At 39.7% G+C, this 12002-nt stretch overlaps 1 protein-coding gene across 4 annotated transcripts in view; it reads right to left on the bottom strand.

Annotated features, from left to right (window-relative positions):
* GATB (glutamyl-tRNA amidotransferase subunit B) overlaps nt 1-12002 on the bottom strand; it is a 52476-nt gene that overhangs the window by 21617 nt on the left and 18857 nt on the right. For all 4 annotated transcript variants that reach the window (XR_013950211.1, XR_013950212.1, XM_080589424.1 and 1 more), the window contains 6 exons: nt 11452-11650; nt 10260-10382; nt 6836-6949; nt 5808-5892; nt 5362-5406; nt 3079-3268 (listed from right to left, as the gene is read on the bottom strand). Coding sequence is in view for 2 of the 4 variants with exons in the window: in XM_080589424.1 (XP_080445550.1) it covers nt 3079-3268; nt 5362-5406; nt 5808-5892; nt 6836-6949; nt 10260-10382; nt 11452-11650 (756 nt within the window). In the remaining 2 variants the exon portion in view is untranslated. The remainder of the gene's footprint in view (nt 1-3078; nt 3269-5361; nt 5407-5807; nt 5893-6835; nt 6950-10259; nt 10383-11451; nt 11651-12002) is intronic.

Raw genomic sequence — 12002 nt, 5'->3', positions numbered from 1 at the left:
GAAGTGATCAGACTTTTTTTTTCTAATGCTGTACTGTGACAGCCAATCTGTTTTTTGGTTGGACTTCAGCATGGTTTTTGAAAACAAAGCATCACATTAATGTCTATGCCAATGCGTCTTATTTTTTGCCCCAACAGGAAGCAAGACAAAAATATTATACTACCATAACTGACCAAGTTCTCAGAGATCCTTCTTGACAGAAGAACAGTATTTAACAGTCTAACTGTTTACACAGCAAAGTAGGAACTGCATGCAGAAATTGAGTACCCAAATACCACTCAGTCTACCCAGCCCAAAAAATTGTATGTTTACAAATAAGAAGGATTTTGCATGAAGAAAATCAAACTTCATTTATTTTTGTCATCTGTACAAAACTATGAAAAATCTAGCAGTTTACACTTAGGAAATCTCAGGCAAAGATATTAATAGCCAAAGCTCTCCTTCCATTTCAGTTCATCTTGCAATTAGGCAACGCTGGAGTCTTACATTCTCAATACTGCAGTGCATACAGGCAGTTATCGTATATGAGAATAAAGCTCATGAAGTGAGCTCAGAAACTAACTTACATTCTGAGGTACAGTATTGTTTTATTATAACTTTTTTTTTTTTTTGCGTTTTCTCTAACAAGTTGGCGCAGAACAGAGATTTTGCATTTTAGAGTCATCCCTCTACCACTGCCATTTATTTAATGAGCACTCCTGGGCGCTCTAACCTGAAAGAATGCTCATTAGATTTGTGCATCTGGCCCTATCAGCAATCTTCTGTAACTTCTGATGTAAGCTTAATACAGCAATGGACATACCATTTTCAGATGAATTAAGGTTAACTAGTCTCCCAGTGAACAGGCAAGCAACTTTTATGGAGAGTATACATGCTGACATTCTAATGCACAATAAAAGAAGACCCACAATGAAGAATGTGTTCACTTCATGCATTCAAATGGATGCATTATCTTATTACAAGCTGTATCCCGAATTTCAGCTTGGAGCTCATTAATTATCTTACAGGCTGCAAAAAGGGAAAAGCTGAGAAAAAGCAAAGGCAATAGTAGATTTCAGAGAATGGCTGGAAAGAAAGGGGATCTGGTCAGGCAAATCCATAGGGCTAGTTGCTAGAGATGACAGAAACCACACAGCAGAGGCCATCAGTACTAGCAAGATTGAAGAAGAAGGTTGATGCCAAGTGAAAGGAGTGGGTGTACTGAGTCCGGCTGGGATGAAGTTAATTTTCTTCATAGCAGGCCATAGGGTGCTGTGTTCTGGATTTGTGACTACAACAGTGCTGGTAACGCACCAGTGCTTTGGCTTTTGCTAAGTAATACTTGCACAGCATAAAGGCTTTCTCTTTTCCTGCTCTACCCCTGCAGTGAGCAGGCTAGGGGTGGGCAAGAAGAACAGCTAGCCTAAATTGACTAAGGGGATATTACCTGCCACATAACGTCACGCTCAGCAAGAAAAACTGAGGGTAGAGGGTTTTGTGGGAAGTACTTAGAGACTGGATGGGCATCAGACTACTTGTGGGAGGTGATGAGTGATTGCTATTGCATTACTTTTGTTTTTTCCTTCCTCCTTCTTTCACTTCTTTAAGTGTTACTTCTATCTCCACCCATAAGTTCTTTTGCTTTTGCTCTTCTTACTCTCCCCCATCCCACTGGTTGGGGGAATGAGCAAGCAGCTGTGTGGTGCTTAGCAGCTGATCAAGGTCAACCCACCACAATGGGGGAGAAGAAGAAAAAACAACAGAAAAAAGGGCATGCAGAGACCTATTTGCGCTTCTGAGCTCCTTTTATTTTAATGTGCAAGATAAAATGCACACTTGGACAGGAATACTGCCTGCTAAATCACATTGTGCAATTTACACAATGAGACAGAAAGGTAAGATACTACAGACGCTTCTCAGTCACTGCAGCCTCATCACTTCAATGAGACTTACAACACATCTGCCTACCAAACAGTAGCCCACGAAAATGGTGCACCAGCACAACAGCAGATTTCCTAACATCTTTCTTCAGAAGAAGGAACCATGTTTTCTGTAGAAACAGATTCTATAGAAGTGTATTAAAATATACACAGTATACACAGCACAAGTGTATTAAAGACATACAAAGAAGGGATATTAGGTAGTTATGTGCACTGCTCTCCCTGCATTTACAGCCAAAGGAAAGGAACTCCTCCAGAGGACAATTTAAAGTACTTACGGTTATACTCTGAATCTTACCATGAAGTTGTTTTCCTTCTGTCTCCACTAATCACAGAGGTAACCAAAGCAGAACACTGTCCTAGCTTAGCTGGCTATGTGAAATGTCTAAGCTTGGGTGGCTATACTAACCCCACACAGAGTTTTCACTGCCAAAACAAGATGATGCAATTTTTATTTAAGAAGCCTGAAGTCCTTTAGATTAATTTTGGAAGTTATGAGATTTTGCTGTCATTTCCTTATTTACATCCACATTTGTCACATCCTTTTCTTTCACATCCCCTCTTCTCAACCTGTCCCTGGTAAACTGCATTGTGAGGTCAACGTTCATGCTGTAAAGCCATTTTGTTTATTTACCTAAGAATAAGTCCATTTTTTTTTCTAAAGAGTATAGAAATCAGATCAACTGGGGCACATGAAGCTGAAAGATTTAAACTATGGGTTTTCCTTCTGCAGTCAGGAAAGCATGTCTATTAATTTGTTAAATACTGACAATGTACCCAGCCTCATACCAGACCCAAAGACAAGAAGAACATGCAATTGCAGACAAGGATTTCTCAGCAGGAAGTTGTACATTTGTGGCAGTAAGTCACTAGTTTGTCCATGTGTAGACAGACAAGATCAATATTAAATAATAGTTATTTGACTGCACCTTGCATGAGAAATGCTTTTTCTAGAAGCACTGTGCAAGGTTTCTTTTTCCCCTACTATTCTACTCATATGGCTCCAAGGTACCAAGTAGGCAACGAACTGGACATATTTCCAACCAAAAAAATCCATGAGAACTGATAGCTGGTTAATAATCACATTTGTAAATGTTTTTAAAAACAATGGAGCTTTGAAGTTGCTAGGTTTATTTTAGCACTTGATCAATAGACCTACCACTAAGGTGAAGCTGTGTTCAGGAAGAATCCCAAACAGCTCAACAAGCTTTGCTCTCTTCGCACTGGGGAGGTCAGGAAGTCTCTCATGAATCCAATCAATATTTACCACTTGCTGATGGTTCACATTAGCTGGCAAAGATTTAGTATCATATAGAATCAATGGAGGAAGATTTGGCTCTGGCATGAACCTAGAGAAAATGAAGAAAAACTTCCTTAGAATTATTTTCAGTCCAAAAGCTAAGCAACAAGATAAAAAAAATATGACAAGTTTAAGCTTACCTGGGAATTGTACTACTATTTTAACAAAATAAAACATTAAAAAATAATTACTTGGTTTATCACTGGTAAGTACTAAGAGATCAGTCCCCGAACTGCTGCGAAGTCCCTATTCTCTGTAAGTATTTGCCACTGATTGTCAAAGTCAAAAAAAGTAAAAAAGGAGTAATTAAAACACTTCTGCACCCAAAATAATATTATTAGTAACAATGACAATGATAGCTATGGAAACAACCTATTCAACCTTTTGGCATCAAGCACGAACTGTAGATCTGGGCAAAAAGACTGCAGTGGACTGGCAGGAAGAAACCCAGATTGAGAGCCAACTGCCAGGAGTGATCTGGGCAGACTGCAACCTTTTCCATACTAACTTCAAAAATCTAGATGAAATCCCATGCTGTGCTAAAAGCAAAGTCACTGTGTTCAGCAGGGTGCCACCACAGAACAAAAGGCTCCCTTAAAGAGAAGGCCATTTCAAACCACTGGAATAACTGCAATTGAAGCATAAACTTCATTATTAGATGATCAAATGAGGGGTTCAAAAATTTCAGAATAAAGGACATTGGACAACCTCTATAATTTTTATTTCAAATCTGCCTAACCATAGATCTCACATCTGATGCATATTTGCAAGAAGTAAATTATAACAATCTGAGAAAACACAGTTTAATACTGATCATAATCTTAGCACTAGTAGTATTCTTTCTGGTCTTTATTTGAAGTATATTGGACTCACCAGTTTTGCCAAGGTTTGCATGAATTTTCTTTTGCATTTGTTCTTATTCTTGTTAAATTAGTTGTGTTCTTATTCTTGTTAAATAAGCCAGCCCCTACCACATTAAGGAATTCTTAAATGATCACTGCCATTTCTGCTGCATTTCTACAAATGCTAATTGGAAAAGCAGATTTAATTTAAAGTTTGTGGGATGTTTTCAAAATCCTTGCTGTGCTTCAGTAAGAATTTATGTAGGTTTAACAGGAATACAGATAGGGCAGAGCTAAGAGGCTCTGAAAATTCTCCTGCAGAACTACAATTCTCCAGCCGAGAAGTGAACTCTGGCAGTAACAGGAAGACTGTCCAAGGATGCAAAGCCAGGGAACTCCTGGGTGGATCAGCATTAAGAAGACCCTAACCAGGGGAGGATGCAGGCAGGCACAGTCCTCAGTAATCACTGAGCTGCATAACCAGCAGCATTGTCGGATCATCTCATCCAGACACTACTGTGATTATCTCCTGTGCTAGGGCACTCAGAGGTTATGCTGCTGCTTTGCAGTGCTGCCCCAGCTCCCGGCAGCACTGCTTCCTGCCAGGAGTCATGCCTTAGTCCCTCACCCTCCAGCTCGATCCTTCTCAGCTGGCTGTTTATGGCTTCACTGTGCTGCACTGACTTTGCCGAGAGTAGATGAAAGAGTGCTCACATGAATCATGCTAGCAATCAAACTGTGATGGCTATCATCTCACACCGGTGGAAAGCAAGAAGTACTTAGCAGGGTAACAACCTCAATAGGGTTGCACAAACCTTAAGGTAGAAACCTGCCTATGTACGCTGACACCCCTCAGCAGTAGTTAGGATTTTCAAACAGTGTCTTAAACATAATTTAAGCGTGAACAGGCAGGGCCTGCTATCTGAAAATCATTTCCCTCAGTATTTATTTAAAGCAGGAACAATGCTTAACTCAGAATATTCTTACATTTAATGTCAGACATTCTTAATAATACATGTGTACTGGCCACAAAGCAAACCTTCAATTTATCCACTTGGAGCTAAGGTAATCCAGCTTAGTTTTTGGGAAAGATCTATGGGATTTAGCAGAGATGAGAGAGTTCTAGATCTGAACTTCTCAGAAATATACCGATTTTGACAGGTCTCTTCGCCTTCCAGTGGAAGGTCCATTTACTTCCACACTCACCATACTAACTTTACAGGCTCATTACACTGACTACGCTTAGCATATTAAATAAGTTTTCAGTTCTTGTAATGTTAACTTTATTTAAAAAAAATACCGATAATCCTGCATTCCTTCTTTGTCTCTCATTGGTACAGTGCACCTAAAATAAAACAAAACAGTTAAGATGTGAGAAATGGTACACCACAGAATTAGTTTCCTGGAAAAAAAAAAACACAAAACAAAAACATCACCTTGTGAAGATCAGGAGAACTTCTTAAAGCCACTTCAAAGGAAGTGTGTATGTGAACTCCCTGACACTGCTTGATGTTAACACACAGGGGTGTTTTTTTTGTTTGTTTGCTTGTTTTTATCAACAGATTGTGTTAAAGCCTCAGCTTTAAGAATAATTAATTACTACCTGCAATGAAACCATGCTGGTGATTTTTGACTTCAGAAGAAAGAAGTTGAGCAATACCATGCTATCTCCCCTGATCAGTTCACTGGGTATCCCTAGCACTCTGAAGCTATTATTCCTGATATTCCTCCAAAATAAAAACTCACCCAAGCTTGGAATCAAAGGCTCTTGTTTCATTCAGGATTGTTCCTCCATTTTCCAGTTCTTCAATTTGCCTCTGTATTTCATAGTCTGACAGAAACAAAAGAAAAAAAATAAGCTTGCTATACTGCACTATTAGCTTTTATACATTCTACTATTTCACTGCTATGCAATAATGGAAAAGTTTGTTTATTTAACCTTAACGAAATCAACAGCAGTAGTTACAGACAGAATTATTAGTCACTGTCTTTCTCTCCAGCATTGTTTCTTTCCTTGCATGTTTTCCTCATCTTCTTTCATTTCCTTCAAACAGAAAACATTTTCTCCCAGGCACTGCAGCCAAGCCATACATTCCTAGTGACCTTCCTCTCACCCAGTGGAGTTTTTGGAACAAGAATTCTCATATCCCCCTTGCCAGTTTTATTTTGGAGATGTAATGATCATCTTTTCTTGCTCATACCCAAGCTGCATCCAAACTTCACGCACACCATCTACTGTACTCAGTGGAAAGCAATCATCTACACTGGAGGACACAGAGCTACTGCTAATATATTTCAAACACTCTAAGCACTGAATCATCTGCTTTGTTCTTACAGGCAGAGGGATAAAAGTTAAAACTGCAGACTAATGTGGCTGCTATCCCCAGAGTGCCCCACAGGTCCACTGACAGGGTCTCGGTCATGGTGACGGGAGTGAGCTGGGTCCAGGGTCCATCCAGCGAGTTCAGTCAGAAGCAGCAGGACATAAGGCCAGCCACAGGACTGGGAACAAGACTACAGCACAGGTCCAAGGTCCATCAGGAGACAGGACTGGAAACTCACACACCTGTGACATTGCTCAGGTGAAGTCTGAAGGCCCCAGCCTGGGCTTAAATGGCACTCCTGGACCAGGGGCAAGACACATGGATGGAATGCCCAGACAAAGCTAGTCAAGGCATTTAAAGGCAATTAGTGTACTCTGGAGCTTGGCATATTTCATTTACTGAGACCTCCTAAAATATCTACAATGCTCCAGTAACAATGCAACCGTTTACCTATTGCTTTTGCCAGGAACCGTATGCTATTGATATTCTTCACCTCCGTCCTCACTCCGTAAGGCTCTCCAGGGTGATGCACAGAAACATTGGCATCCACTCTCAGCTGACCCTCTGTAAAAGGAAACTTTATCAACAGAAGAGTCTGCCTTGTAACCTAGAGTAAAAAACAAACAAACTTGGCATGCATTAATAAACTGCATGTTACGTGTAGAACATTAATAGCCGACTTACATATGATCAGAAATGGGTAACAACCACCTCATAAAAGCTTTCTGTTTGTGATTCCATTTCAAGCTTCTGCCTCCAATCATTCAAAATTTTCCGAAAATACAATTTTATATATATATATATATATATATATTTAGTATTAGTGCTCATAATTCCTCTCCAAGAAAACTGTATGGCACAGTGCAGGGCAGGTCCTCTAAATCCGTACAGCAAAAAGAGCTTCTGACTCACAGCCCTTAAATAAAGGGCAGAATTATACAAGCAGTTTAAAGCAGCAGACTGTGAATTCCATTCCACTAAAAACAGCACAAAAACTTTGGAATTACAACTTGATGGATATATACTACTCTAGCATGGAACACAAGAACTTGCAGTTCAATAGATTTACTTAGGTGTCCTTGGAAGTTTGCAGTCCAAAGACAAAACGTCAGAAGTGATGGAATTTTTGTAATTTTCTTCCTCTCCTTCAAGAAACTGCAATCTTTTCCCTCCCGAAATTTCCCTGGCTGCCAAAAACACTGAAACTGAATACAAAGTTACATATAAAAGCATCCTACAAAATGGGCTAAGGCCTCAGAGATCTTTGATGACTCAACTTCAAGTAAATAGGACTTTCATCTTTCTAAGTTTTCTCCCCTAAAGACATCACTTCTAAGAAGAGAAGGTTTGCCATAGTTATTCAACTGGTGGGAATAAACAAACAGGAAAGCTTATATTATAAAGACTTATCATTTTTTCCCATATTGCGCAGTGAACGTCTGTAGCCTTCATCTTTGTTTTTAATTTTTAATACAGATAAAAAGGAAAAATAAAACAAAACACACACAAAACCCACTTGATGTTTAGATACAGTAGTACTAATAAAGAAAATACAAAATAGCTCAGAGTCAAACCTGAGAAGTCTATGGCTCAGAATCCATTCTGGTCAAGAGATGTAAATTGACTAGAGAGGATTTGGTACATTTTGTAAAAGTAGGCTGGATGATAGTTCATTCATTTCCTCTGTCTTCAAAGAGCCTTTGCCAAACACAAATTAAGAATAAAAGTGCTGGAATGACCCAATATCTCTTTCAAGAGAGGTGTTTTGCATGTGCTTCCTCATTGGGGTGAAATCAGTACTTGTTACAGAAGAAGAATATTCTTCTGTCCTTGCTTCATTTTGAGACACAACCTGCTTCTACTTGGATGTAGGTGTCAATGTGATGTGACAATGAAGTTAATCAGGCATAAGTGAAAGGAGAACCAGACCCCAAATGTTCTTAAAAAAGCTTTTTCCCTTTAAGCCTACTTTAAGCTCAGCTTCTTTTCATTTCTTTTTGCAATGAAATAATCTTTTCACTTGTCTATTGTTAATGAAGTAACAGTGAATACAACTGGGCACTTGTCTTCACTGAACACAGAAGCAGAATGAAGGTAAAGTATGAGAACGTAAAGACCTTATTTGAAAGCAAGTAATTAAGATTTATAGCAATGGTAATTATGAATTACCATTCTATGATGAGGGAAAACCACAGCAGAAAGCCCTTAAAAATGCCACCTGCAAAAAAAAATATTCAAATACTTTTAAAGTGAATTATATTGCAGGAAAAATATTCCCAGCACTGGACTCCACCTTTACAGTCAGAAATCTCAATGCAGTAGAAGATACCACAGTGCAATTCCAGTGGCAATATTAGGGTCAAATTCAGAAGTGATAAATGATTGTATATATACATGTCCATGAAGGACTTTGAAGAGCTGTGCAAACTGTCTGCTTAATAACTAAACACTGTGCCCCACCTGATGGGTACAGAACTTGTGAGAAAAGATTCAGAGAGATGTAGGCAGCGCAAGGCGCTATGTAACATATGTAATGTCTAGCAATTATTATTTTGCCCTACATTAAATTAGATTTGAATTAGTAGCTAACATTTCTTGGACCCTGTAAGTCTTTGATAATACTTGGACCATTCTGGCTTAGTTTTCTAGGAGATGCACCCATTTATATTATGACCTGATTTTGTTGCCAGATCAGTGAGGCCAATTATCACAGGCAAAAATGAAAAAAAGGAAAAAAAAAAAAGCTTAAATTGTGAACACTAACAGGCAACAGATAAATGAGTGTATGTGCTGGGGGAAATGAATGCCCCAAACTGCAGTTTTTAAAACTCTTACGTAGAAGCCTTCTGTTTGCTAGCTGTAACCATGGGCTGGTTGTAAACTTTGGTAACATTAGGACTGAGCAAAAATGGTTTGTCTCAAATTTAGAAAGGGACATGAGAGCGAACAACCAGTTAGGAGGCTGAAGACATGCTGCGCTTCTGCACATCAACTATTTAGACTAGGAAAACTGGGGCTTTAGAGTTCCTGAAAGAAGAGCTGGTGCCAAAATGAGGGATTCTCAAAAGAAGAAGTGGTCTCAGAAGGATTGTAGTGATCTCTGCTGGAGAAATCCTGGAGGTAGAGGGGAATCCTGAAGATCAGATTGATGTGTGGGGCAAATGCCAGAGGATACCTCGGGACCTTGGCTGCTAATGCCTGCAACTGTTCCCTGCAAGCCTGCTGAACAGCACGAACCAACACAAATTTCTGCCCAGCATCCCCCAGTCAGCAGTAATCTCCCTAGTGGGAAGACAAGTTGAGACCTAATGAATGCAATGCCAGAAGGGTGTGGGGAGGGACAGACTGTGTGTGTGAAACAATCAGGTGGGGTAAAATCTTGTTGGTTCACCCAAGACACCTGCATAAGTTTACTGCTTACACCGATTTTATGACCAGCTGAGACCTGACATGCAACTTAGAGGATGATCCATACCCCTACTACTTTGTGGGAGCTAAAGGAACATCCATATTCCACAGCTAGTCCTTACTACATTGCCTCTGTGCTGCAGCTCTATGGCAAGCAACATGAGGGCAGACAGGGAGAAACACAAGAACCCTGGGGACACTCTTTCCTGCCTAGGCTTATCCTGTAAAAGTAACGTGTGAGTCAATATAAAACTAACACTGCAAACCTCTGCAGAGGAAGGCAGGCCCATAAGGACACCTGAAGCATGGGAGACGTTAGGGCAGGCTCTGAGGACTGTAAAAACAACAGCTAGAAAAAGCTATGTGTTATAAGCAACTGCAGAGCAAAATAACCAGAAGCTGCGAAACTCCTGCAAATGCAGAGAATTACTGGTGACAAGAGAACATGCCCTTCCCCCTTCTGTACCTGCCATGATTGCCTGGCTGCTCCCAAGTGTTTGAAGAATAAGTTGAAGCTCTCTGACTGCTGCAGCTGCTTCTTCCCCACAGCACATATCAGGCTCCATGACAACCTCCATGAGGCCGACTCCTACCAGGGGAAGAGACAAGAGATTTCCAACAATAGCTTTTGATCTCGGCATATTAGAGTGTAACTGGCTAAGCACATGAAAGCACTTGGGCTTTTTTCAAAAAAAAAACACACAAAAAAACCCTCCACCCCAGAAAACACCCCCCACCCAAAGAAAACATAACAAAACAAACAAAAGCAAACATAAAAATCATGTATTATTTAGTGACTGCCACAATGGACCCAGCTGCAGACTCCTATAAAAACTTTTCCTATTTTTTAAGGGAGCAGACAAACAGCAGGCTGTCCTCCACCCTCTGATGACTTGCAGAACAGACACGCACATTTCTCTTCTGCCTTCCTCTAGGAGAACTCCAGTTTAAAGCCAATCTGACTGCAGACTCAAATTTATTGATCTTAAACTAATCTTGGAACAGACAGAACTGTAAACAGATGTAGTCTAGTTTTTATTTTCAGTATCTGTCTTTCAAAGAATGAGCAGCCACAGCCCTTAACTTCAAGGGATACTGGAGCACCACATCCCTGGTAGGCTAGGCCATCCTGATTGCTGCCTTCTATTTTGCATTAACTTGGTTCATTCAGTTTATAATTTCAAAGCTTAAAGAGAAAATCTACATTTTTTCAAAGCTAATAATTAAAAGAAATCTCTGACTCATGCACTGTCAAATTCCAGCAGCTACTCCTACATACAAATTTGATTCACTACAGGTCTGGGATTTTTTATTTATTATTATCATTTTTTAAACAATGCCTACAGTAGCAAGCGCTTAAACAGCTGAGTGGCTGTATGTTACTGACGTACACAGTTTTGAAGAATTGGAGACAACAGATTTCTAATTTGCTATTGCAAAATGCCATCAACCAACTGCAATAGGAAAGGCCCACTGGCCATTAAAAAATGCAAGCCTTCCCCTGCTTCAAGTGTAATGTGCATTTTGATCTGTTTACATTTTTGAGGAGATACATATCAGGTTGTTTTTAATTTTCATCTGTTACTTTTCACTCATTTACTTTTAAAGACCCATCTTACAGAAAGAAGGAGAAAAATAAGAGAATAGTCCAAGCTTACCAGCCCTATTCAAGTCAACAAGAGTTTGGCTCCTTGAATCATCGTGGAGACTCTTTCCACTGTCTTGCTCCAACTGAATTTGCTTAATCCTCACAGTTTTGGTCACCATCTGGCTCATTTTGTTATCTATGCAGAGACTGTATGACAGACTCCCATTCACCGCAATAGGAACTCTTTGCTGAGTGATTTGATAGCCAGCCTGTCAAAAAAATAGCTTTATACTGAAAACATTCATCTTATGCAAAACAGCAGCATTACCAAATGCAAGTACTCTAGACTAAGAATATTAAACTGACAATGCAACACCTTCCATAGTGACCTGTAAAAGATGAAGGTACACATAAACAGGCAAAAACACAAATTATTCTGCTTATCTGGAGAGGAGGGAAGCTAGAGAATGGGACTAGAATTCGAAGTAACTGTGAGAAGCTGGAGATCTGGGAAAAAATAAAAGTGCTCCTCAATACAGGTAAGAATACAATACTATACTAATGCAGAAATAATCAACTACTCAACCACTTGCCAAGGATGACATCAATTTCACTGATACT

Source organism: Anser brachyrhynchus, assembly GCF_964034855.1.
Source record: "Anser brachyrhynchus genome assembly, chromosome: 4".
NCBI classification, from domain to species: Eukaryota; Metazoa; Chordata; class Aves; order Anseriformes; family Anatidae; genus Anser; species Anser brachyrhynchus.
Note: the sequence above shows the minus strand (reverse complement) of the source record. Positions and strands in the feature narration are given on the sequence as shown.